Source organism: Tupaia chinensis, unplaced genomic scaffold (genome assembly GCF_000334495.1).
Source record: "Tupaia chinensis unplaced genomic scaffold, TupChi_1.0 Scaffold000259_1, whole genome shotgun sequence".
Lineage (NCBI taxonomy): Eukaryota > Metazoa > Chordata > Mammalia > Scandentia > Tupaiidae > Tupaia > Tupaia belangeri.
Window position 1 is genome coordinate 1555263 of NW_006159739.1, and position 26781 is coordinate 1582043.

The 26781-nt window shown below is 39.0% G+C and overlaps 1 protein-coding gene and 1 non-coding gene across 13 annotated transcripts in view; both read left to right on the forward strand.

The window, feature by feature from the left end:
• TUT4 (terminal uridylyl transferase 4) overlaps positions 1-26781 on the forward strand; it is a 210706-nt gene that overhangs the window by 71250 nt on the left and 112675 nt on the right. For 4 of the 12 annotated variants that reach the window (XM_027772226.1, XM_027772227.1, XM_027772228.1 and 1 more), the window contains exons 1-2: positions 22578-22731; positions 25879-26751. In XM_027772226.1, coding sequence (XP_027628027.1) covers positions 25968-26751 — 784 coding nt within the window. In that variant the 5' untranslated portion in view covers positions 22578-22731; positions 25879-25967. Of the gene's footprint in view, positions 1-22576; positions 22732-25878; positions 26752-26781 lie in introns of those variants that run through there. The other 8 variants (XM_027772229.1, XM_027772230.1, XM_027772231.1 and 5 more) reach the window with 5 other exon arrangements.
• On the forward strand, positions 6895-7057 carry LOC114007951 (U1 spliceosomal RNA). The gene has a single exon (XR_003549525.1). It is a non-coding gene; the product is annotated as a U1 spliceosomal RNA (small nuclear RNA).

The window sequence follows — 26781 nt, forward strand, 5'->3', positions numbered from 1 at the left end:
CCCTCGGCCGCCCCGCTCGAGGCCTGACACATTTCTTTGCTGGAACGGGCTTCGTGTCCCAGGGAAAGACTGAGATAAGCGGTGCAGGGACAGCGGCCTGGGTGGCCTGAGGAGAGCTTTGGGGCCGAACTCCTCTGAGAGGCTGGGGCTCCCGGGCCGAAACCTGTTGTAGAGAGGTGGATTTTGAGTTAACCGGGTGGGCTTGGACATTCTCTTGCGTTCGGTACGATTCCGACACTTGTTCCGTTTCTTTCACCCATGCTTAAATACACATGCATATGACATAGAGTATAAATATACACACACACACACACACAATGCATGATAAATGTTTTCTCTGGGATCGCCCTCATTGGGAGAAGGCAGAGGTGTCTGTGTAGATTTCTTTTCTTGCGCGCCCGCCTTCTCTCTCCCCTGCCCTCCAGTCGAGTGGTGGTAATGCGCGCTTTTTGACGTGGGTAACTGAGATTCGTATTTGTAAACAGACAGCACTTCCCGAGTGTGTTGCACTCTTCGGCGAGAGGTTTCTGATCCTGTTGGTATCTGGATTGCAAAAGAATGAGGTGTTTAGACTTGAAAGAAGCATATCAGCAGGTTGCTAGTTGTACCTGAAAGGGTGAATTACTGTTATTTTAACAACGTTGATTAAACATTTTTTTCGGGAGACTACCAAATCTTAGAAATGAACTCTTAGTTCAAGTATACCGTGTTTCCTCATTTTGATAACCTTTTTTTGGTACAAAAATAGTTCCGCACACATTTGGTAATCTATTCCCTTTTGTGATCTTTTAGGTGTCCAAAAAGCAACTCGAATTGTGCATTGTTGGAGTTCATGTAGTCCGTAGTTAGCTCGAGTGGATCAGATTACCTTTAATTTCCAAAAAAAAAAAAAAATTTCACCCCAAGTATTGTAGCAAGGGAGACTTTTGTTAACACTTCTCGAAACAGAACATATCCTATTTCTGTTTTTTAAGATAATGAGAAACGTTAGCTAATAAAGTTGGATAATCCCTACCGGGTATGACAATTGAGAGAGAATGCCACATTCTCACATTGTGGGAAGAAAAGTTAACTGCATGTGTGCGTTTCATGTATGCATGCTGAAATTTTCTTTTAAGCTCAATACCCATGTATGTCTCCCTAGAATTTGCTGCACTATGCTGCTTCCTAGTACTGATTAGTCACAACTTGTAAAATCATAAAATATTGATTCATTTAGAAAGCTGTACTTAAGATAATTAATGAACTCACTAATGTCTAGTGGGCTATTATGTATTATAAACAAATTTTAAAGAGTTCTTAGAAAGCATACACCTTAGAGAAGAAAAGAATTTTAAGTTATTTTATGGTTTAACAGTATTTTCTATATAAACCAAAGAAATTTACTTAAAAAAAAAAAAAAGCTCTTCTACGAGGTGGCAGGTGTCATGTTAGTGGAGAGTGCTGGACTCCAACATGGTCCACCATGGTTTGAGTCCTGGATCTGGTGGCGTGCTTTCTCACTTTCTCTCTTTCTGTCTCTCAAGTTTTAAAAAATGATAATAATAAATAAAGTTAAATAAAAAATTCTTTAAAAAAACCTAGGTAAAATTTTGTTTGCAGTTTTTCATTTGACTAGCATGGAAAATAAAAAAATTAAAGCTTCTTTGAAATAATTCAGTAGTAGAAGTGAAAGTTATTGACATTTAATGTTTTAAGTCTAGTAAACTTCTAAATACAGAAAGGAAATTTAAAGTCTTTTTCATTGTCCTAAGCCAAGTTGTAATACACAGAATAATAATGCTCATAAGAGTTATTTAATTTTATAATCTTAAGTCATGCCTAGAATTACATTTATTTTAGTTATTTTAACTGGAATGGTACAGTGTTTACATTGTTTAGGCCTTTTAAAATAAAAATATGTAATTGTAGTTATAACTGTCTAACAAAAATCTGTTTAAAGACAATTTTACTAGTTTTTGGAGCAAATTCATTTTAGTAAGAGTAATTACAGAACTTTTTTTGACCTCAAAGTTAACCTTGACATGTATAATGATTACCACTAATAATGTGTTCTTTACAGAATATCAAATCAAAATCTGTAGCTAGATGGGACCGGCAGGTGGCGTGGTGGTTAAGGGCACTGGACTCCCACATGGTTGACTGAGGTTTGAGTCCAGGACCTGACAGCTTGCTTCCTCATTTTACCTCTCTCTCTTTGTCTCTGTCTGTCTCTCTCTCTCCCTCTCTCACTCTGTCCCTCTCCGGTCAAATTAAAATAAATAAATAAAGTTAAATAAAATAACTCTTTAAAAAAATCTGTAGCTAGAAAAAGGTGTTTGAATTGATTCATAGAAGAAACTTTTTGATTTCAGAGAAATGACCAAGACTGACTTGTATATGCTGGTGTCAATAAATTTTGTTTATCCATTAAAAAAAACACACTTTGATAAAACAAAGTTCACTGAGATATGTTCCTTCCTAAAAGAGATTTGTAGATATTTGAGTTCTAAAATAATACTACAAAATTAGAATGAAGTCATTGCTGTAGATACAAGTATGTTCTAAAAAGGAACAGTTCTGGAAATGACTTGAAACAGGCAAAGGAAAAGGAAACCACAGTTCAAAACAGGAATATGTAGACTTTCTCCTATTAATTGTAGAGGATTTGGCATTGTTTATATGGAACTGACTTGTATTTGAGTTCTAGAAAATTACATATTTTGGGGAAATGTTTAAAAACAAGCTTAAGGTCCCCAAGTGTTTCTCATAAGCTCAAAGTTTAAGTTGCTGGACTCTCACATGGCTGACTGGTTCAAGTCCCATATACTTCAGCTTGAAACTCACACCAGCACGTGTGTGTGCCTATGTCCAAGGTCCCAGGAAGAGACTGATGAAGAAGGGATTTGTGGAGAAGGGACTACAGTGGCTATGGGGGTGGGGGTTGATTTCTTACTTTCCCTCTCATGCATCTCTGGCAAGCACATGTGCCCTATAGCAAAAAACCTTCAAAACAAAACAACCACCCCCCAAAACAAGCTTAATGTCCCCACCCAAGTGTTTCTCATATACTCAAGAAGAAAAAAAAGTATATAACCAGAATGAAAAATTCTGATATTTTCCCTAATAACTTTAATTTGAATGGTATGTTTTCCAAATTATTTTCATATTGTACTATTTCACTGGATGTCCATAATTATCCTGTGAATGAGAGGAAGAGAGAACTGACATTAGAGTACCCGTTTTATTCCAGGCACTGTGCTGTATATACATGTTTATGCGTATTTTTCACTTTTTCAATATTATAGCCCTGTGAAACCTGTTTATAGATGAATGATCTATAACTCACAGAGGTTAAGTAATTTGGTGAAGATTATAGAGTTGGAAAGATTTCAAAGCAGTTTTTTGTGCGTATATGCCATGTTGCTTCTCAGATGTGTCAAATATTTTCTCAATTTTGTAGAAGGGAATATCTCATGAGGTTTTTCATTCATTCATTTAACTATTCACTTTATGCAAACATTTGCATTTGTACTTTATACTAGACACTGCTAGGTTTTAGAGACACAAAAATATACAATACAGTCTGTTTTGAAGGAATCTAATCTTACATATAACAAATTACAACACACTGTATCATGGAAATTCAGAGGGAAGAAGCTGCAAAAGCTTTTGAGTGATGAGCAGGAGTTTAGTAGGTGAAGAGGATAGACTGGAGGGCATTCTAGAACTAGGGAATAACATGCAAAGATGATAAATTGTGATGGGGCTTAGTGTGTGGGGAAGAGGGAGAAATCAAGTGTGGCAGAAATTGAGGTTGTGGATATAGTGGCGAGAGAAGTTATTGAAAGTGGCATTCAAACTGAAGGGCCAGGTCAACTGCAGATGATACAGTAGTAAGACATACCCAGTGATGTTGAGGCTACATGTGAAGATCCTAGGTTCACTTCCTGGGGATTAAGCGGGGACAGGTCATGTGGCTGGCTGAGGCTGAGGGTGGATCATGGTATGAAGAATTCTGTTAGCGGTGCCTGTGTCCCTTTTTCTCTTTGAAGATATAAATAAACTTTTAAATAAAAGATTGTGGAAAATAAATAAATAAAGTTAAATAAAATAACTCTTTAAAAAAATCTGTAGCTAGAAAAAGGTGTTTGAATTGATTCATAGAAGAAACTTTTTGATTTCAGAGAAATGACCAAGACTGACTTGTATATGCTGGTGTCAATAAATTTTGTTTATCCATTAAAAAAAACACACTTTGATAAAACAAAGTTCACTGAGATATGTTCCTTCCTAAAAGAGATTTGTAGATATTTGAGTTCTAAAATAATACTACAAAATTAGAATGAAGTCATTGCTGTAGATACAAGTATGTTCTAAAAAGGAACAGTTCTGGAAATGACTTGAAACAGGCAAAGGAAAAGGAAACCACAGTTCAAAACAGGAATATGTAGACTTTCTCCTATTAATTGTAGAGGATTTGGCATTGTTTATATGGAACTGACTTGTATTTGAGTTCTAGAAAATTACATATTTTGGGGAAATGTTTAAAAACAAGCTTAAGGTCCCCAAGTGTTTCTCATAAGCTCAAAGTTTAAGTTGCTGGACTCTCACATGGCTGACTGGTTCAAGTCCCATATACTTCAGCTTGAAACTCACACCAGCACGTGTGTGTGCCTATGTCCAAGGTCCCAGGAAGAGACTGATGAAGAAGGGATTTGTGGAGAAGGGACTACAGTGGCTATGGGGGTGGGGGTTGATTTCTTACTTTCCCTCTCATGCATCTCTGGCAAGCACATGTGCCCTATAGCAAAAAACCTTCAAAACAAAACAACCACCCCCCAAAACAAGCTTAATGTCCCCACCCAAGTGTTTCTCATATACTCAAGAAGAAAAAAAAGTATATAACCAGAATGAAAAATTCTGATATTTTCCCTAATAACTTTAATTTGAATGGTATGTTTTCCAAATTATTTTCATATTGTACTATTTCACTGGATGTCCATAATTATCCTGTGAATGAGAGGAAGAGAGAACTGACATTAGAGTACCCGTTTTATTCCAGGCACTGTGCTGTATATACATGTTTATGCGTATTTTTCACTTTTTCAATATTATAGCCCTGTGAAACCTGTTTATAGATGAATGATCTATAACTCACAGAGGTTAAGTAATTTGGTGAAGATTATAGAGTTGGAAAGATTTCAAAGCAGTTTTTTGTGCGTATATGCCATGTTGCTTCTCAGATGTGTCAAATATTTTCTCAATTTTGTAGAAGGGAATATCTCATGAGGTTTTTCATTCATTCATTTAACTATTCACTTTATGCAAACATTTGCATTTGTACTTTATACTAGACACTGCTAGGTTTTAGAGACACAAAAATATACAATACAGTCTGTTTTGAAGGAATCTAATCTTACATATAACAAATTACAACACACTGTATCATGGAAATTCAGAGGGAAGAAGCTGCAAAAGCTTTTGAGTGATGAGCAGGAGTTTAGTAGGTGAAGAGGATAGACTGGAGGGCATTCTAGAACTAGGGAATAACATGCAAAGATGATAAATTGTGATGGGGCTTAGTGTGTGGGGAAGAGGGAGAAATCAAGTGTGGCAGAAATTGAGGTTGTGGATATAGTGGCGAGAGAAGTTATTGAAAGTGGCATTCAAACTGAAGGGCCAGGTCAACTGCAGATGATACAGTAGTAAGACATACCCAGTGATGTTGAGGCTACATGTGAAGATCCTAGGTTCACTTCCTGGGGATTAAGCGGGGACAGGTCATGTGGCTGGCTGAGGCTGAGGGTGGATCATGGTATGAAGAATTCTGTTAGCGGTGCCTGTGTCCCTTTTTCTCTTTGAAGATATAAATAAACTTTTAAATAAAAGATTGTGGGGACCAGCAGTTAGCGTAATGGCTATGTCTCTGGACTCCCACATAGTCGACCGCGGTTCGAGTCCCGGATCCGGTGGCTTAAATTCACGCCGGGTGCGTGTGTGTGCGTGCCCAAGATCCCTAGAGGAGAATGGAGGAGAAGGGATTGCGGCATGGCCATCCCCCCTTGGGGGGGGTGATTTCCTGCTTTCTGCCTCTCTCTCTCTGTCTGTCTGGCGAGCGCACGCGACCTATAGCAAAAATCTCTCAAAAAAAAAAAAAAGATTGTGAAGGGCGTTACGTTATATTAAGGCATTTAGATTTTTATCTTGTAATTAAGATCGAGAGAAATAGTGATTGAGCTGTAATAACAGCATTTTTTAACTGCTACTCTGATATTTCTTCTTTATTTCCATATCAACAGAGTCTACCCATTTTCAGTGGATACTCAAACAACCTTTTCCATAAAACTCTATTCTCCAATCCCTGTATTCAAAGGTTTTTTTAAAGGTTTTTTTTTTTTTTTATATATTTATTTTTAAGATCCCGTGATCTAAATCTTGTCTAAGAATTTGAAATTTCTTAGAAGGATCTTTTGAGATAAAAGTAACTCTTGGAGAAATCACCTTAACACGTTTCTTTTCTTTTTTTTTTGGAGAGGTTTTGCCATAGGGTGCGTGTGCTCGTTAGAAGGACAGAGAGAGACAGAGAGACAGAAAGTGAGAAATCACTCCCCAGAAGGGATTGCCAAGCCACAATCCCACCTCCTCCATTCTCCTCTCGGGATCTTGGGCAAGCACGCTCACGCACCCAGCAGAAATCACTTTTTTATGGCTACTCAGACAGTTTTTCATTCCTTGACATGGTTTAGTTGATAGTTTTCTAGTTTAGCATTAGAAAGCAGTAAGTTAGGGCATTGAGGAATATGAGCCAGAAAGAGGGAGAGTATTCATGCAAACTTCTATTTTCCAATAAATGTGAACAAAGTCCTCATCTTTACACAGAGCAACCTGAACTTTAAAAAAATAATGGAGAGAACACTTACCTGGCAGGGGAGATACCATGATCACGAAGGTGGTTTTCCCAGGGGTGAGGCTTATCTATTGCACTCTGGATGTGCTGACCCCTGCAATTTCCCCAAATGTGGGAAACTCGACTGCATACTTTGTGGTAGTGGGGACTGTGTTTGCGCTTTCCCCTGGGGGAACAAAAAAGTAATGGAGAACATTTGTTAATCACAGAATAGTCTGATAGTTTCAAATGGGTACTTGATTTAAAATGTTGATAATTTACTGCATAGTTACTGTCGGCTACTTATTTTCTCAAGACCTTAGAGTATTAACTCAGTCTTCACAACAATCTTTATGTAGTATCCTCATTTACAGGTGAGAAAAGTGTATGCTGAAGACTTAAATATGTTGGGCATCATTTCCCACTTATAATAGTTTTTCCCAGAGCCAGGATTTGAACTCAGGCTGTCTGAATCTAGGGCCAGACCACTTCACCACTGCACTTGTTGCATCTCAAACTTAGGGTGTCAAAATTTAGTATGCAGGGGACCAGCAGTTAGCGTAATGGCTATGTCGCTGGACTCCCACATAGCCGACCGCGGTTCGTGTCCCGGACCCGGTGGCTTAAACTCATGCCGGGTGCGTGTGCATGTGTGCCCGAGATCCCGAGAGGAGAATGGAGGAGAAGGGATTGAGGCGTGGCCATCCCCCCGGGGGGCGATTTTCGCTTTCTATCTCTCTGTCTCTGTCTGTCTGGCCAGCGCACGCACCCTATAGCAAAAACCTATCCAAAAAAAAAAAAAAATTTAGTATGCAGGAAGTATTAACTTCTATATCGTCACGTAGATTGTCAAAAATAGTTTGCAAGTACGTAAGTATCAATTATATAGATAACTAAAGTTATTTGCGTTTTGTTAGTGTTAGCTATTATAGTTTAAGTAACTTAATTATTAAAGTTGATCAGTCAGTAAATGCTGGTCATAGGCTGAATATTCAAGTAGTAATTGATATTTGACTATTAGTATTTTAGGCAGGGTGTCTCAGAGCCATACTGTTTTCATAGTAATAGTAAAATTATTTGGGCCAGCTTTGTGGCCAAGAATTAAGGGAACCAGATTCCACATTGCTCTCTGAGGTTTGAATTCTGGCTTGGGAAGTACTTTGGGCATCTCGGGTGTGCATGCTCAAAATCCCAACAGGATGGTAAAATGGAGAAGAGATTATGGTGTGACCATACCCCATTGGGAATACTTTCTTCTTTCCTCTTTTTCTGTCTCTCGTGACTGTATGTGCTGTCTATACTCTCACACCCACAAAAGACACTCTGACTTTTCCCTTCTTTTTACACTCAGAATATAGAGTGGTGTCCACACATGACATGTGAAGCTAGTGCTTTGATGTCTGATGGAATGTGTGGTAGTATGTTCTTTTGATAAAATTCTTTTAAATTTTTAAAAAAAGAATTATTTATTTAATTTTATTTATTCATTCATTTATTTTCATTTGACAGACACATAGAGAGAAGGAAAGTGAGAAAGCAAGCCACCAGGTCCAGGACTCGATCTGTGGTTGGCCATGTGGGAGTGTCCAGTGCCTTAACCATCACGCCACCTGCTGGCCCTAAAATTATATATTTTTTGAGATATAGCTTACACTACCATAAAATTTACTTTTTTCAAATATGTTCATAAGGTTGTAAACTATCACTACTATTAAATTCCAGATTATTTTAATTATTCCAACAAGAAACCTTGTACCAATTAACAGTCATTTATCTCCCCCAGCCTTTGGCAACCACTAAGCAACTTTTCATCAGTAGAAATTTGCTTATTTGGGACTTTTCTTCTTCTTCTTCCTTTTTAAAAAATAATTACTTATTTAATTGTGTTTATTCATTTATTTATTGTTTTTTAAAATTTTACCAGAGGGACCAGGAGTTAGCGTAATGGCTATGTTGCTGAACTCCTATGTAGTCAACTGCGGTTCGAGTCCTGGACCCAGTGTCTTAAACTCACACCGGGCGTGTGTGCGTGCATTCCCAACATCCTGAGAGGAGAATGGAGGAGAAGAGATTGTATGCATCGTAGCCATCCTCCCTGGGTGGTGATTTCTTGCTTTCTGCCTCTCTGTCTCTCTTTGTCTTTCTGGTGAGCGCACACACCCTATAGCAAAAATCTCTTCAAAAAATTTTTACCAGAGAAAGAAATAGAAAATGAGAAATCAAGCTACCAGGTCTGGGACTTGAATAGTGGTTGGCCGTGTGGGAATGTCCAGTGCCTTAACCACCACGCCACCTGCTGGTCCCTTGTTTTCCTATAGGGCACATATGCTTGTTGGAGAGAGACAGAACATACCACACCCCACACCCCAGTGAGGGATGGCCATACTACAATCCATTTTCCTCTATTCTCTTGGGATTTTGGGCATCATGCACATGAGCCAGGTATGTTTTTCAAGCCACTGGCTCTGGGAATCAAACTGCACAATTGGCCATGGGAAATCTAGCCTCCTAAACCACCATTCCACCAGCTGGCCTGAAACATTTCATGTAAATGTAATCACACAATGTGTGGCTTTTCTTTTCTTTTCTTTTTTTTTAAACTATTTTTACTATAGGGTGTGTACGCTTGCTGGAGAGAACCAGAGATACAGAAAGTGAGAAATCCCTCCCCCTAGTCGGGGGGTGGTGGTGGTACACTGCAATGCCTTCTTCATTCTCTTGGGATCTTGGGCACACATGCACATGTGCCTGAATTGTAAGCCACTGAGACTGGGACTCACCGTGGTCGACTACCTTGGAATCTAGCGATGTAACCATTGCGCCATCTGCTGGTCCCAATATGTGGCTTTTTGTGCCTGGCTTTCACTAAGCTTCATGTTTCAAGCTGTATTATATATCAGCACTTTATACCGTTTTATGGCAGAATAGTAATTCATTATATGGAGATACCGTGGTTTTTTTTGTTCATCATTTGTTGGACATTTGAGTTCACATTTTGGTTATTAGGAATAATGCTGCTATGAACATTGTGTGAAAACTTTTGTGTGGGTTTACGTTTTTATTTCTTTTGGGTATGTACTCAGGAGTGGAGTTGCTGGGTGTTTTGGTACATTTATGTTTAACTTAATGAGCAACTGAGAAACTTGCGCAAAGCTGCCTTGCTGTTTTATATTCCCACTAGCATTGTATAAGGGCTCCAGTTTCTCCACATTTTTGCCATCATTCCTTATGGTCTGTCTTGAATTATGGCCATTCTAGTGGATAAAGTACTTCATTGTAGTTTTTAATTGTATTTCTCTAATGACTGAGGATATTGAGTATCACTTCATGCACCTATTGGGGATTTATGTATCTTTGGAAAGATGTCCTTTGCCTATTTGAAAATTGAATTGTCATACTGAGAATTAAGAGTTTTTTTTGGAAGAGGTTTTGCTGTAGGGTGTGTGCACTCGCTAGAAAGACAGACAGAGAGAAAGTGAGAAAACATCCCCCCGGGGGATGGCCATGCTGTAGTCCCTTCTCCTCTTGGGATCTTATTTTTTTTTTTTTTTCCCCTCTTGGGATCTTAGGCATGCTCACACACGTGTCTGGCGTGAGTTTAACACTAGGTCTGGGACTTGACTGTGGTTGACTGCATGGGAGTCCAGCAACATAGCCATCACGCTAGCTGCTGGTCCCCGAGTTTTTAAAAATATATTGTGTAGGGACCAGCAGTTAGCATAATGGCTATGTTGCTGGACTCCCACGTAGTTGGCCGCTGTTCGAGTCCCGGCCCTGGCGGCTTAAACTCACACCGGGCGTGTGTGCGTGCGTGCCCAAGATCCCAAGAGAATGGAGGAGAAAGGATCACGGTGTGACCATCCCCCCTGGGGGGTGATTTCTCACTTTCTGTCTCTCTGTCTTTCTGGCGAGTACACACGCCCTATAGCAAAACCCTCTCCAAAAAAAGAAAAAATACATATATTGTGTATACATGAAATGCAAAATTTTTTTTATATAGTGCATGTGGAGTCTTTTCATTTTCTTTTAAAAACTTAAAATTGTAAAATACACATAATATAAAATTTACTATCTTAACCATTTTAAGTGTATGATTCAATGGAATTAATATTGTGTAACTGTTATTATCATCCATCTCTGTAACTCTTTTCATCCTATAAAACTAAAACTATATCCATTAAACAGTAGTTACCCATTGCCCTCTGTCTCCAGCTCCTGGCAACCACAGTTCTTTCTGTCTATGATTTTGACTGTTCTACAAAGTAGAGGAATATAAGAGGAATTATATAGTATTTGTCTTTTCATGACTGATTTATTTTAATATCCTTGAAGGGTATTGACAGGTGGCTAGTGGTGATTAAGGCACTGGACACTCCCACATGGGCAATCATGGTTTGAGTCCTGGACCTGGTGACTTGCTTTCTCAATTTCCTTCTTTCTGTGTGTCTTCTCTGTCTGTCTCTGGTCAAATGAAAATGATTAAATGAATAAATAAAATTAAATAAATAATTCTTAAAAAAAATCCTCGAAGTTCAATGTGTTGTAACATATTGGAGAATTTCCTTCCCTTTTTCCCTTCTCTTTTTTTAAAAATAGAATGTATTTAATTAAAAAAATTTAAAGAATTATTTTTTATTTTAACTTTATTTTATTTTAATTTGACCAGAGAGGGACCAAGAGAGAGAGTAAGAGGGAGGGAAAGTGAGAAAGCAAGCTGCCAGGTCTGGGACTTGAATGGCTCTCAGCCATGTGGGAATCCAGCTCTATAACCACCAAACCAACTGTTGGCCCCTGTTTTGTAGTATAAATCTTTCATTTCTTTGGTTATGTAATTCCTTAGTGTTTTATTCTTTTTGATGGTATTATAAATGGAATTGTTTTCTTTTCTTTTTTTAGGTTTTTGCCATAGGGCATGTGCACTCACTAGAGAGAGATAAAGAGAGACTGAAAGTGAGAAATAAACTCCTGAGGGGATAACCATGCTATAGTCTCTTTCCGTCCATTCTCCTCTCAGGATTTTGGGTACTCACGCATGCGTGCCTAGCGTAATTTTCAAACCACTAGGTGTGGGACTCGAACTGTGGTTGATCATGTGGTTGACCATGTGGTTGACTACCGTAACCACCATACCACTTGCTGACCCTAATGGAATTGTTTTCTTAATTTATTTTTCAGATTGTTCATTGTATGTATAAATTGACTTTGTATCCTGGTGCTTAGCTGAATTCACTTTATGTGTATGTATAATTGTTGGCATTGTCTACATATAAAATCATATCATCTGCTATCAGAGATAATTTTGTGCCTTTTCAAGTTTAGTGCCTTTTATTTCTTGCTTAATTGATCTAGCTAGAACTTCTAGTAATATGGAAGCAGAAGTAGTGAAAGTGGGTAACTTGATCATGATCTTAGAGGAACAGTTTTTAGTCTTTGACCATTGATTATGATATCTGCTGTATCTTTTTGTTGTTGTTGTTTTTGCCATAGGGTACGTGTGCTTGCCAGAGAGAGACATAGAGAAGGGAAGTGAGCAGTTATCCCCTAGGGGGATGGTCATGCTGCAGTCCCTTATCTATTCTCCTCTTGGGATTTTAGACATGCATGTACATGTGCCTGGCGTGAGTTTCAAGTTACTGGGTCCAGGACTTGAACTACAGTTGGCCATGTGGTAGTCCAGCACTTCAACCACGACCAGCCGCCACCTGCTGCTTCCCTCTCTTTTATTTTAATTTAATTTAATTTTATTGTTTGCCAGAAAGTGTGTGTACTCACAATAGAGAGAGGGAGAGAGTTCCATCCAGTGGGGCATAATCAGACTGTATTCCCCTCTCGTCTACTTTTTTTTTTTTGGAGAGGTTTTTGCTATAGGACGTGTGCTCTTGTCAGAAAGACAGAGGGAGACAGAAAGCGAGAAATCACCCCTCAGGGGGGATGACCATACCACAATCCCTTCTCCTCCATTCTTCTCTCAGGATCTTGGGCATGCATGCACATGTGCTCAGTGTGAGTTTAAGCCACTGAGTCCAGGACTTGAACCACGGTCAACTAGATGTGAGTCCAGCAACATAGCCATTACGCCAACTGCTGGTCCCTGTCCTCCACTTCTTTATGCTATTGGGATTTTGGACACATATGCACATGTGCCCAGCAGGTTTCTCAAGCTGCTGGGACTGAAACCGTATAGTTAGCAATGTGTGACTTGGCTCCCTAATCTCCAGAGCATGGTACTGGCTCACCACTCTATGTTTTTCATGTATGGCTTTCATTATGTTGCGGTTGTTCCTTTAAAAAAAATTAGTTTTGTTTCTTTTCCTAGTTTGATGAGTGTGTTTTTTTTTTTAATCATGAAATAGTGTTGAATTTTGTTGGATGCTTTTTCTGCATCTTTTGAGAAGATCATGCCTTTTCTTTTTTTTTTTTTTTTAAAGAGGGCTTTGCTTTAGGGCGTGTGTGCTGGCCAGGAAGAGAGACAGAGGCAGTGATAGGTAAAGTGAGAAATTGTACCCTCCCCCCCCATGGCCACTCTGCAGTTCCTTCTCTTCCATTTTCCTCCAGGATCTTGGGTATGCACGCACATATGCCCGGCCTGATTTTCAAGCTACTGGGTCCAGAGCTTGAAAGGTGGTCAATATGTGAGAGTCCTGTAACGTAACCACTATGGCCATATACTGACCCCAGATTATGCATTCTTTTCCCTTTATTTTGTGGTATATTATATAGCTCAATTATTATATGTTGAACCATCCTTGTACTCCAGAAATAAATCTTACTTAGTCATGGTATATAATACTTGTATAATGCTGCTGAATGTGGTTTACTAGTATTTTGTTGAGGGTTTTTGCATCAATAGTAATAATAATATAACTGTTCCTATACTTAATTATTTAAATAATTATTTGTTTAATTTTATTTATTATTATTTCTTAATTTGACTAGAGAGAGAGAAGGAAAGTAAAAAGGCAAGCTACAAGGTCTAGGACTTGAACATGGTCTGCCATGTGGGAGTCTATCACCTCAACCACTACTCCACCTGCCCGCCCCAACTTACTTATTTTTAAATGTTCAGTTTTCTTTTTTCTTCATATTTTATAATTTATTTTTTATTTTCAGATTGATTTAATATTTTATATCGAGTCCTCATCATGATGTGTACTATATATTTTTTAAATAATTAAATAATTAATTAATTATTATTTTAAAAATTTGATCAGAGAGAGAGAAAGGAAAATGAGAAAGCAGGTTTCCAGGTCCAGGACTCAAATCACAGTTGGCCATGTGGGAGTCCAGGACCTTAACCACTGTGCTGCTACCTGTTGGCCCCTAAGACATAATATTTTTTCAACAGAGAACTTTACATGTTTTTGTCTGTTAAATGCTTTTTCCCTTTGCACCTCATACTCACCCTCTACAACTCATTCTCTACCACCTACTTGCCTCCCTTACAGTGTCTGGTATCTATACTTATCCTCTCCACTGTCACATTTTCAGATCTTTCTGTATCTGCCATATTCGGTACATATTGAGTGGGGATGTATAGTGTCTGTCTTTCAAAGTTTGGCTCACTTGGCTCAGCATTAAGTCTTTCAAATTCATCCACCTTGAGTCAGATGATAGGGTTGCAGTTTTTCTTATAGCTGAGTAATATTCCATAGAATTTATCTGCCATAGTTTTTCAATCCTGTCATTTGTATTTGGACACTTAGGTTGTTGATCCATGTCTTAGCAATTGTGACTAATGCTGCATTAAATATGCATGTTCAAGTGTCATTGTTTCTTAAAGAATTATTTAATCTGACTTTATTATTATTTTTTTTTTCAGTTTTGATTAGAGAGAGAAAGAGAGAAGGAAAGTAAGAAAGCAAGTTGCCAGGTCTGGGACTTAAAACTGTGGTCGTCCATGTGGGAATCCAGTGCCTCCAACCACCATGCCACTTGCTGGCCCCTCAAGTATCTTTTTGACTGAGTATTTTCCTATACTGAATAGTGAGATTACTGGGTCATATGGTAGTTCTATTTTGAGGAACCTCCATATTTTTTTCCTCAGAGTTTGTACTAATTTACATTCCCATCAACAGTGTAAGAAGGTTGGTTCCCTTTTCACCACAGCCTTGCCAGGCTTGTCATCCTTTATTTTTTTTAATCCTAGTCATTCTAACTGGGGTTAAATGTTATCTCACTGTGACTTTAATTTACATTTTCCTTATGATGAGATTTTTTTTTTTTTTGGAGAGGTTTTTTGCTATAGGGTGCGTGTGCTCGCCAGACAGACAGAGAGAGACATAGAGACAGAAAGCAAGAAATCACCCCCCAGGGGGGATGGTCATGCCGCAATCCCTTCTCCTTCATTCTCCTCCCGGGATCTTGGGCATGCACGCACACGTTCCTGGCATGAGTTTTAAGCCACCGGGTCCAGGACGCGAACTGCGGTCGACTACGTGGGAGTCCAGCAACATAGCCATTACGCTAACTGCTGGTTCCCCTTATGATGAGATTTTGAACATTTTTCCATAAGCCTCTTGGCCATTTTTAGGTCTTCTTTGAAGAGTGAGGTCTAGTCAATTCATTTGCCTACTTTTTAATTGGATTATTTATTTTAATGGATGAGCTACTTGAGTTCCCTGTATATTCTGGTTATCAATTCCATTTCTGAGGAATAATTTGCAAATATTTTCTACCATTTTGACAGTCGTCTTTTCATTCTAATTATCACTTCCTTTGCGGTGAGGAAGCTTTTGAGTGTGATGTAACCTCATTTGTCTGTTTTGGGGATTTTTGCCTGTGCTTTAGGGGTCTTAAGAAATTTTGCCTGCTCCAATGCCTTCAATAGTTTCCCCTAAATTTTCTAGTAATAGTTTAATAGTTTGAGGCTTTACATTTAGATTTTTGACTCATTTTGAGTTGATTCTTGTTAATGGTAAGAGGTAGGGGTCCAGTTTCATTTTTCTGCAGGTATATACAGTTCTTTCAGCAAAAACAAAATTGTTCCTAATTTGCCAGAGGGTGTGTGCACCTGTCACAGAGAGAGAGGAAGAGGGAGGAAGCACCCTGCAACAGGGCATGGTTATACCACAGCCTTTTCCATCTGTTTCTCCACTGGAGCTTTTTGGAGTACATGCATGTGCACCTGGCGTGTTTTTCAAGCTGATGAGGCTGGAATTTTTTTTTTTTGGAGAGGTTTTAGCTATAGGGCATGTGCACTCGCCAGACAGACAGAGAGACAGACAGAGACACTGAAAGCGACAAATCACCCCCGAGGGGGGATGGCCACACTGCAATCCCTTCTCCTCCATTCTCCTCTCAGAATCTTGGGCACGCACACACACGCGCCCGGCGTGAGTTTAAGCCACCGGGTCTGGGACTTGAACCACGGTCGACTACGTGGGAGTTCAGCAACATAGCCATTATGCTAACTGCTGGTCCCGAGGCTGGAATTTTAAGTGCTTAGCTGGACATCTGAGATCTGACTGCTTTAACTGGTATTGACTCTGTTTTTTAATTCTTTTGTTTTTGTTTTGATTAGTGGATGCATGTGCTTACCAGGGTTTGGAGGGTACACAGGGTGTGGTCATTGCTATATCCTTTTTCTGTTCTGTCAGGATTTTGTGCACATATACACATGCCTGACATGTTTTTCAAACTGCTAGGTCCTGATTTCAAACTCTGGTTGTCTATGTGGGATTTAGCTTCTAAAACATAGTACTTAACCTCTACACTGTGGATCCAGCTCATAGCCATTTTTCAAAAGTTTATTTTAGTCATAATAGAGAACATGTGCACGAGAGAGAGATACACCCTTGATTGTCATGGCCTGATGGCCCTTTTCTTAGTTCTTTAACACTTCAGTATCTTGGACACATGTGCAAGTGCCATGCTCAACTATTACCACCATGGTGAAGATTTTTCTTAGATTCTTTCCTCTGGGTTTTCATAGTATGTGTTACACAATGTCATTATTTGTTTATATGACTATTTTCCCTTTTAGATAAGAGTTTTTTCATTATCTTTTTCTCCCTAACTTTAACCAGAATGTTATATACAAATGTCACAAATAATGTCTATTAACATTCATTTCAGGCGACAGCAGGTGGAGTGGTGGTTAAAGTGCTGGACTCCCACACAGTTGACTGTGGTTTGAATCCTGGTTAAGGTGGTGTATTATTATATTACTTGAGTTCCCCATGTATTCCCTATATATTGAAACTCATGCTGGGTGCCTGGGCTTATATGCCCAAAATCCCGAGAGGAGAATGGAGAAAAAAAAGAGAAGGGATTGTGGCATAGCTAACCCCCGGGGGGTGATTTCTTGCTTTCTATCTTTCTGTCTCTTTGTCTCTCTGTAAGCACATACACCCTATAGCACAAATCTCTCTTAAGTTCATTCCAGATTTATATTTGTTACCTGAAAAAAATGCAGCCCTAGCTACATAATTTGTAGTACCTAGTGTAAAATGAAAATGCAGGGCCTTTTGTTAAAGAAGCAGATAAAAAAGTGCCGGGATGCATGGTGGTTTTGCTTTTGTTTTTATTAGGGTGTATGTGTCCTCCAGAGACAGAGAGAGCGAGAGGGAGAGGAGAAAGTACCCACCAGGGGGAATGGTCACATTGGAATTCCTTCTCTGTCTCTTTACTTTCAGAATTTTTGGCATGCGTGTATGTTTTCTAAGCCACTGATTCCAGACTTGGATCAGCCATGCGAGATCTGGCTTCCTTAACCAGAAGACCATGGAGCCAACCCACCATGATGTTTTTAATTTATTTTTTGAAAAAGTTTATTTCTTTCATGAAAGAGAGACAGAGAAAAGGGGAGAGTGTGAGAGAGAGACAGGCACTTCCAGCAGGGACCTCACTATCATCCATCCTCATCCTTCGTCAGCCCAGATTGTGGACATGTCCACATATGTCCCAGCATAGATAGTTTCTGTAGTGTAGTGTTTATCATATTTGCCTCACACATATGTCCCCAGCATGAACAGGGAGGCCTCAGGACGTGTGCCTGGCACCTTACCATGTGGGTCGAGCATCGCAGTGTTGTATTATTGATGTGCCACTATCTGACCTTTAATTTACTCTTTAATGTACTTCCAAATAAAGAACAATTAAGATTTCAAAATTATTAAAAATGAATTTTGCTGTTCATCTTTATAGTATGTAGCACCAATTTTAAATCCACATTCAACTCTTATGTGGAATCTGTAGTGTGTGATAGCTTGTACATGCATGTATATTTCATTCTTGCCAGAACAATAGAAATACTGTACAAAAGGTATCATCTGTTTTATTCCATTTTTTTTTTTTTGAGAGGTTTTTGCTATAGGGTGTGTGTGCTTGCCTGAAAGACAGAGAGACAGAAAGCGAGAAATCACCCTCCTGGGGGGATGGCCACGCCACAATCCCTTCTCCTCCATTCTCCTCTCAGGATCTTGGGCACGCGCACACACACGTGCCCGGCGTGAGTTTAAGCCACTGGGTCTGGGGCTTGAACCATGGTCGACTACATGAGAGTCCAGCGACATAGCCATTACGCTAACTGCTGGTCCCTTATGCCACGTGTTTTTTAAGAGAGGTTTTTGCTATAGGGTGCATGCGCTCGCCAGAAAGAGAGAGACAGATACAAAGCGAGAAATCGCCCCCTGGGGGATGGGCACTCACGCATACGCGCCCGGCGTGAGTTTAAGCCACCGGGTCTGGAACTCGAACAGTGGTCCACTACATGGGAGTCCAGTGACATGCCATTACATTAACTGCTGGTCCCACCACTTTTTTTTTTTTTGGAGAGATTTTCACTGTAGGGCGCGTGCGCTCGCCAGACAGAGAGAGACATAGAGACAGAAAGCGAGAAATCACCCCCCAGGGGGGATGGTCATGCCGCAATCCCTTCTCCTCCATTCTCCTCTCGGGATCTTGGGCACGCACGCACACGCGCCCGGCGTGAGTTTTAAGCCACCGGGTCCGGTACACGAACCACGGTCGACTACGTGGGAGTCCAGCGACATAGCCATTACGCTAACTGCTGGTTCCCCCCACCACTTTTTTATACTCGCATATTTTACCAATAGTGTCTTTGACTTGTTGATGAGTAAGGCAGGACTAAAAGAAAAAAATAACCTATGAGTTGCAATCTTTGCCTTTCTTATATCATTCTTAGTAAAGTATTTGGTAATTCAGGAAAGTAACATGAATAAGAAAAGTCGTGATAGGATTCCTTGGTCATCTTTTTTCCTCAGTGGCCAAAACAAGAACATATATTGTCTTTCATGTTACATATCCATGGTGGATAGAATGTATACCGTGGTAGTTAGTGTTGTGTTGAGTCTTTTGTATTTATCTGCTAGATCTGATTGGTTTATAATGTTATTCAAGTAGTCTGTTTCCTTATTCATCTTCTGTTTGATTGCTTTATCCATTATTGTAAGTGGAGTATTGAAGTCTCTGCAAGTGTTGTTGTAGAACCATCTATTTTTTCAATTCTGTTAAATTTTGCTTTGTACATTTTGTTAGCTATTTATATGTTTATATTGCTATTATGTCCTTGCCAGATTGAACCTTTTATTGACCTATAATGTTCTTCTAGTCTCTTGTAGTGTTTTTTGACACAAAATGTGTTTTGTATGATAATAATATAATTCCCCCAGTGGTGGTGTGGTGGTGAAGGCACTGGACTCCTAAAGGGCCAACTAGTGTTTGAGTCCTGGAACTGGCGGCTTGCTTTCTCATTTTCCTTCCTTCTCTCTCTCTCTCTCTCTCTCCCCATCTCTCCATCTCTGACTGGTGAATTAAAAAATAATAATAAGAAAAAACATTAAATAGTTCTTTCTTAATAAAACAATTTTCTTCATTCCTTTCTCTCTCTCTCTCTCTTTCTTTTAATTTGACCAGAGAGTGACAGAGTAAGAGAGAGAGAAGAGAGAAAGTGAGAAAGCAAGCCACCAGATCTGGGACTCGAACCATGGTCGGCCATGACCATATGTGCCAGTGCCCTTAACCACCACGCCACCTGCCAGTCCCCAAGTAGTTCTTTAAAAAAAAGTTTATTTTAATTTAATTAATTTATTTATTTTAATTTGAACAGAGAGAGACAGAGAGGAGAGAGAGAGAGAGAAAGCAAGCAACCAGGTCTGGGACTTGAATTGCAGTCAGCCATGTGAGAGTCCAGGCTTTAACCACCATGCTACCTGCCTGTCTCCAATAAATAATTTTTAAAAATTTTAATTGTACTTATTTATGTGCAATATATATATATATATATATATATAGTTACTCCAATTCTCTCTTAGTTACCATCTGCATGGAACATCTTTTTTCATCCTTTTACTTTCAGCTACTTTGCCTATTTATGTCTACAGTGAATCTTTTGTTGACAGATAATAGATAGATCATGTGATTTTTAATCCAGTTTACCAATTTCTGCCTTTATTTGGAGAGTTTAGTTCATTTACATTTAAAGTAGTTACTGATAAGGATTTACATCTGCAATGACCTATTTCTTCTTTGTATGTGTTATGTGCTTTTTGTTCCTCAGTTTATCGGTCTTTTTCTTTACATATTTAATTTTTTTGTATTGTTTTGGTTTCTTTCTGTGTGTGTGTGTTGTATAGTTTTTCTAGTGGTTGCCTTGGGGATAACAATATAATTAACATTTTAAATCTATAACAACTTAAATCTAGCTGTGGTGCATAGGTAGCACAATGCAGTGCTGGAAAACATATGGAAGATGGGGTTAGGTTCCCAGGTTTACCTGTACCTGCTGGGTGCATGTACGTGCTCATGATTTTGGTTTGCCCAAAGGCTGGGGGTGGTAGAGATTGTGGCATGAGACCTTATTGAGTGCGCTTGTCTCTCTCTCTCAGACATGCATAAATGAAAGAAAAAATGTTTTTAACTACTTAGTAATATGAACTTAATTTTATTTATTTTTCAAATTATTTAGTTTGATTAGTAATTACTATATTTTTAATTTGCTTTAGTGCACATGTGCTCACCAGAGAGAGACAGAGGGAGGGAGGGGAAGTGAGAAAGCAAGCTGCCAGGTCTGGGATTTGAACCCTGGAGGCTATGTGGGAGTCCAGTGCCTTAACTATCATGCTACCTGATGGCCGCAAGAACCTATATATATATATATCCTCTCTCTCTCTCTCTCTCTCTCTATATATATATATATATATTTTTTTTTTTTTAATGAGAGAATTTTGCTACTGGGCATGTTTGCTCTCAGAGAGACAGAAAGTGAGAAATCACCCCTCCAGGGGGAATGACCACACTGCAATCCCTTCTCCATTCTCCTCTTGGGTTCTTGGGCGCACACACACATGCTCCCAGCATGCCGTTTAAGCCACCCAGTCTGGGAATCAAACCATGATCGACTCTATGGGAGTTCAGCAATGTAACCATTACAACATTTTCTGGTCTTCCTATAAAAATTTTAAGAAATCATTTCTAGCCTAGAATTTTATACCTAACTAAAGTGTGAAGGTGAAATAAATACATTTCAGATATGCAAAGTCTTATGAAATTTACTTACTGTAGGAGTTTAAGGTGGTTCCAAAATAGAACAGTCTTCTCCTTCTGACTTCTAAACAAATTGGGTGAGACAAAGCATATGGAGACTAGAATATCATTTTTATTCCTAATATGGTTCTCATTGAAGAACGGGGCTTATATTTTCAAGTGGTTTACTAATACCAGATACCAGAATAGGGCATTCCTAGTTCTTAGCCCAGGCTGAGGTGAACAGGTTCTGTGTGAGATTTACACCTGTAAATACTGGGATATTGAAGTATGGAATGGACTTTTCTTTCCTGTGGACAGTAGGATCTAAAGAGGAAGGACAGGGCTGGCCCCATGTAAGTGGTTGGGCACTGAGTATGGAGAGCTAGATCCCACATAATTTACTATAGTTTTAATGTGGTCCTGGTGGCCTGAGGAACATACTGGAGTCTGTTCTGTGTGTGCACCAAATCCTGATGGGACAGAGAAATGGAAGAAAAAGATTGCAGTGTGGCCATGCCCTAGTGGGTAGTGCTTTCTCTCTCTCTCTTTCTCTGGTTAGTACATGTGCCCACTGGCCAGGAACAGAAAGAGAGAATAAGAGAAGAAGGACTGTTCTGCCTACATCATTTCTCCAAATTCTCTGATGAAATGTTACGTTCTCTCTTTAAGAAAGGAATGATTGAAGGGGGTGGAAAAAGTCAGGGATGTTATGGTAACTGATATCTCTCTACATAGAATGGAATATCAGAAGTGAGACGTAATTATTTTCTTTTATATCTGTCTTTTTTTTTTCTTTAGAAAATTGTTGGAGGATGTGCTTGAAAAAAAAAAGGAGGAAATAAATCATAGAAAAGGACTAGAGTCAGCATTAAAAATGGTATTGGTAGTATGATAAAGGAAGTCTCAAGGTGACAACTGTGGTGAAAGTCTCGTAATGACCAGAAAATTCTTGATATGGACTGTCCAAGGAGAGGACTGTGAAAGAAAGAAAAGAAAAAAAAAGAAGGAAAGACAGACAAATTACTAACATATCTTAACATACTCAGAGAATATTTATAGTTCTGTTAGTGAATTATTGATAGGTATATTATTGGGTTGTTGGAAAATTCATGATGTGTTTTTCTTCTCTGTTTTTCAAAGGTCATTTATTTATAAAGAGAACAAAGATCAGTCAATGATATATTACCCGTTTTGTTTGATAACCTTTTGCCATCATTTAGTGAGCTTCATAATTTCTTGTTCATTGAAGGACCTGTCTTTATTGGCGAAAAACTGAACAAGGTGCTGATTTACAACATTATCTAAATTGGATGTTGTACCACGCAAGGCATTTGAAGAAAGCAAAACAAAGTGGAAGTCTGACGGCATGAGGTCAGGCAAGTATGGTGGGTGTGGCAACATATCCCATCTAAGCTGTAATAATTTTTGATAGGCGATCAAACTTCTGTGTGGTCTTAAATTGTTGAGATGGAACACAACTCCTTTATGAGGAGCTCTGAATGTTTCTGGATGATGGATTTGTTCAAACTGTCCAATTGCTGACAGTACAAAATTCTAATTGATTGATTGGTTACTTGGTATGAGCTTGAAAAACACAACACCTTGGGAACCAGAGCGTAATGGCTGTGTCGCGGGACTCCCACGTAGTCGACCGCGGTTCGCGTCTGGGACTCGGTGGCTTAAAACTCATGCCGGGTGCGTGTGCGTGTGTGCTCAAGATCCCGAGAAGAGAATGGAGGAGAAGGAATTGCGGCGTGACCATCCTCCCCCGGGGGTGATTTCTCGCTTTCTGTCTCTATGTCTCTCTCTCTCTCTCTGGCGAGCGCACGTGCCCTATAGCGAAAACCTCTCCAAAAAAAGGAAAAAAATTAAAAAAACACAACACCTTTAAAATCTCACCACATTGAGAACATAACCTTCCTCTGATGAATGTCTGCTTTTGATGTCATTTGAGGCAAATCATCATGTAGGGACCAAGACTGTTTCTGTATCCCATTGTGCACCAGAGTGGTTGTTCAGGGGCCACATTTGTGCACCACAGTCCATTTCTTATCACCAGTTATCAGTTGCTTCAAAAAAGGATAATTTTCTAGGACCAGCAGATGGCGTAATGGTTACCCGCTGGGCTCCCAGGTAATTGAACATGGTTTGAGTCCTGGACCTGGCAGCTTACAAAACTCACACTAGTCACATCTGTGTATGCCCAAAGCCCCAGGAGGAGAATGGAGGAGAAGGGATTGTGGTGTGGCCATCCCCTCTTGTGGGTGATTTCTCATTTTCTGTCACTTTCTGCCTCTCTCTCTGGTAAATGCACATACCCTATAGCAAAAATCTCAACACAAAAAAATTTAGATAATTTTCCCATTTAATGAGCATATTACAGATGTTTATGTGTGCTGTCAAATGAACTTTGAGTTCATAAGGAACCTAAATATTGAGCTTCTTCAGATGGTCATAAATGCTTGGGTAATGGATATTCAATGTTTCTGCAATCTCTTGTGTCATGTAATGTGGGTTTGACTTGATCAGTGCCTTTATTTTGTAATCATCAACCTCCTCCTCCCAGACTGAGGAGCAACAGTAAGATCAAAATCACCAGCATGGAATTTTGTGAACCATTTTTGGCACTGAAATTCTTGTAGAGCACTTGTCATCGTAAACGTTACCTAACTTGTCACAAGCTTGATGCACATTCTTCTCCTTATGGAAGTAGAACAGTAAAATAGGGTGAAAATGCACAATTTGATCTTCTATCTTCAACTTGTAAAATCTTCAAAACTCAACCAAATTGCTTAATTTTATTTTAGAATGAAGCTAGAATTTTCACCTGTCAAGTGACATAGCAATAACATGGATGTAAATGACTTTAGTATTTCCAAAAGTGAACTAGCACCACCTGTTGCAAAAATGTGTAATGACTTTTTTGACAACCCAATAAAAAGTTTAAGAAAAATGAGGCAATGACTAATTCTAGGTAAAATGTGATATACTAATACATTTCAGTTTACCAAAAGGGGAATGCAATTATAGTATATGTATTGTGAGGTCAGAAGGCTGTCTCTAGTAAATAACATAATGGCTTAAAAACCAGATTTCTGGGACCAGCAGATGGTGTAATGGTTGTGTCACTGGACTTCCACGTAGTTGACCATGGTTCAAGTCCTTGACCTGGCAACTTAAAACACACCAGGCATGTGTGCATGCAAAATCTCAAAAATCTTGCATGCCCAAAGTCTCAAGAGGACAACGGAGAAGGGACTGCGGTGTGGCCATCCCTCTGGGGAGGGGGGGTGATTTTTTTACTTTCTTTCTGGCGAGTGCACGTGCCCTATAGCAAAAATCTCTCTTAAAAAAAAAAAAAGAGAGACACGTTCTTTCTTTCTCATGTAATAGTTGTTAGGTAGGTTGTCACCAGATATAGATGAGTAGTTTGTTCAGGGTGGTTGTTCCAGGGCCAAATCAGGTTCCATTGATCATGTTGTCTAGCTTTTAGTATGGGCAAGAGCCAGCAGTGTGGGCATCACTTCTGCTTATTAGAAAAGCAAAATTCTGATGGGATGGAGAAATGAAGGAAAATGGATTGTGGTGTGACTATGCCTCCTGCTCATGCATGTGCTCTCACATGCCCATTGACGAATAATTATACTGATGAAGAATTAATTTGGATTCCTTTATAACCTCAGAGGTGGAGAAAGTGTACTGATATTGTTTCCCCATCTTTGGAGAGTCACATTTGAAATAGATTAGTACTAGGTAATTGGGAAAGTGTATTTTTCTGTGCAAAAATGCCTCACAACTTTCCCAGCAGCCCAATACATAGTATAGACAGGTAGGAGAGTCATGTGTGCAAGGTGTCACCATTTAGAATTTTATAAACTGATTTCTTACAGTGCATACAAATTGAAATTGTTGTGTTTTCTTTTATGTTTATTGTATTTCAGTTGCAGGTTTTATTTTTCTGATAGTTTAATTTTTTTTTTCTTTGAGAGGTTTTTGCTATAGGGTGCGTGCACTTGCCAGAAAGAGAGAGACAGAGAGACAGAAAGTGAGAAATCACCCCCCAGGGGGATGGCCACACTGCAATCCCTTTTCCTCTATTCTATTCTCGGGATCTTGGGCACACATGCACATGTGCCTGGTGTGAGTTTAAGCCACCGGGTCCAGGACTTAAACTGCGGTCGACTAACATGGGGGTCCAGTGACATAGCCATTACGCTAACTGCTGGTCCCAATAGTTTAAATTATTGAGTAATGTAAAAACTTTTTGCTTCTCAAAAAATCCTTTGTTTTGATGACATGTTATCATAATTACATTAAAATCCTCTTAATGAGCATTTGGCTGTTACTTTGTGGGCTTTAACTGGTCAAATATAGTAGTTTCCTGATTTTCTATTTCATTTTGTTTTTACTATTTCTTCAGTTTTAAGAACAAATTTTAAAGTTTTTTTTTTTTTTAACTGTCTCACCATAAAAAAATAGTTTGCATTCTAAATAACAGATTTTTTTTTTTTTAAACCCAATAGTTTGCTTGCTTGTGCTGGATTCATACTACTGAAGATCTACCATCTTACAATATCGTAATTGGAAAGAAGTAGGTTTTCATTTTCAAATAATGGAAGAGCCTAAGACCTCTAAAAGTGAAAATCATGAACCAAAGAAGAATGTTATTTGTGAAGAAAACAAAACGGTTAAAGTTATAGCTAATCAAACTTTGAAAGCTAAAAATGATAAATCCATAAAAGAAATTGGAACCAGTTCTCCAAATAGAAATGGTACTAAAAAAAATAAGCAAAATGATATTTGTGTGGAAAAAACAGAAGTTAAATCATGTAAAGCAAATACTGTGAATATTCCAGGCCCTAAAGATTTGGGGTTAGTTCTTCGAGATCAAAGTCACTGCAGAGCAAAAAAATTACCCAATTCACCAGTGAAAGTTGAAAAGGCACCTATTTCACAGGCAAAAATAGGAAAGGCACCCACTTTGCAGACAAAAGCAGAAAAATCATCAAAGTCACCTAATTCACCGGTGAAAGCAGATAAAGTACCCAGTTCACAGGCAGCAGTAGCAGAAAAAGCACTTAATTCACAGAGAAAAGTGGAAAAAGCACTCAGTTCTCAGATGAAGTCAGGAAAGGTATTTAGTTCAGCAGCAGAAACAGAAAAGGTGCCCTGTTTACTGTTGAAAGAAAACATGAGACAGACAGAATTACACCAGGTTGGAAAAAAATTTCCAAGCTCCTTTACTTCTATGGACAAAATGAATATTGAAGCTGTAGAGGGAGAAAAATCTGCTCTGGAAAGTTTACCACAATCTCAGAAGCAACAGACGTGTACAGATAATACTGGTGATTCTGATGATAGTGCTTCAGGAATTGAAGACATATCCGATGATTTGAGTAAGTACAAGTTAGGTTATTCCACAAATT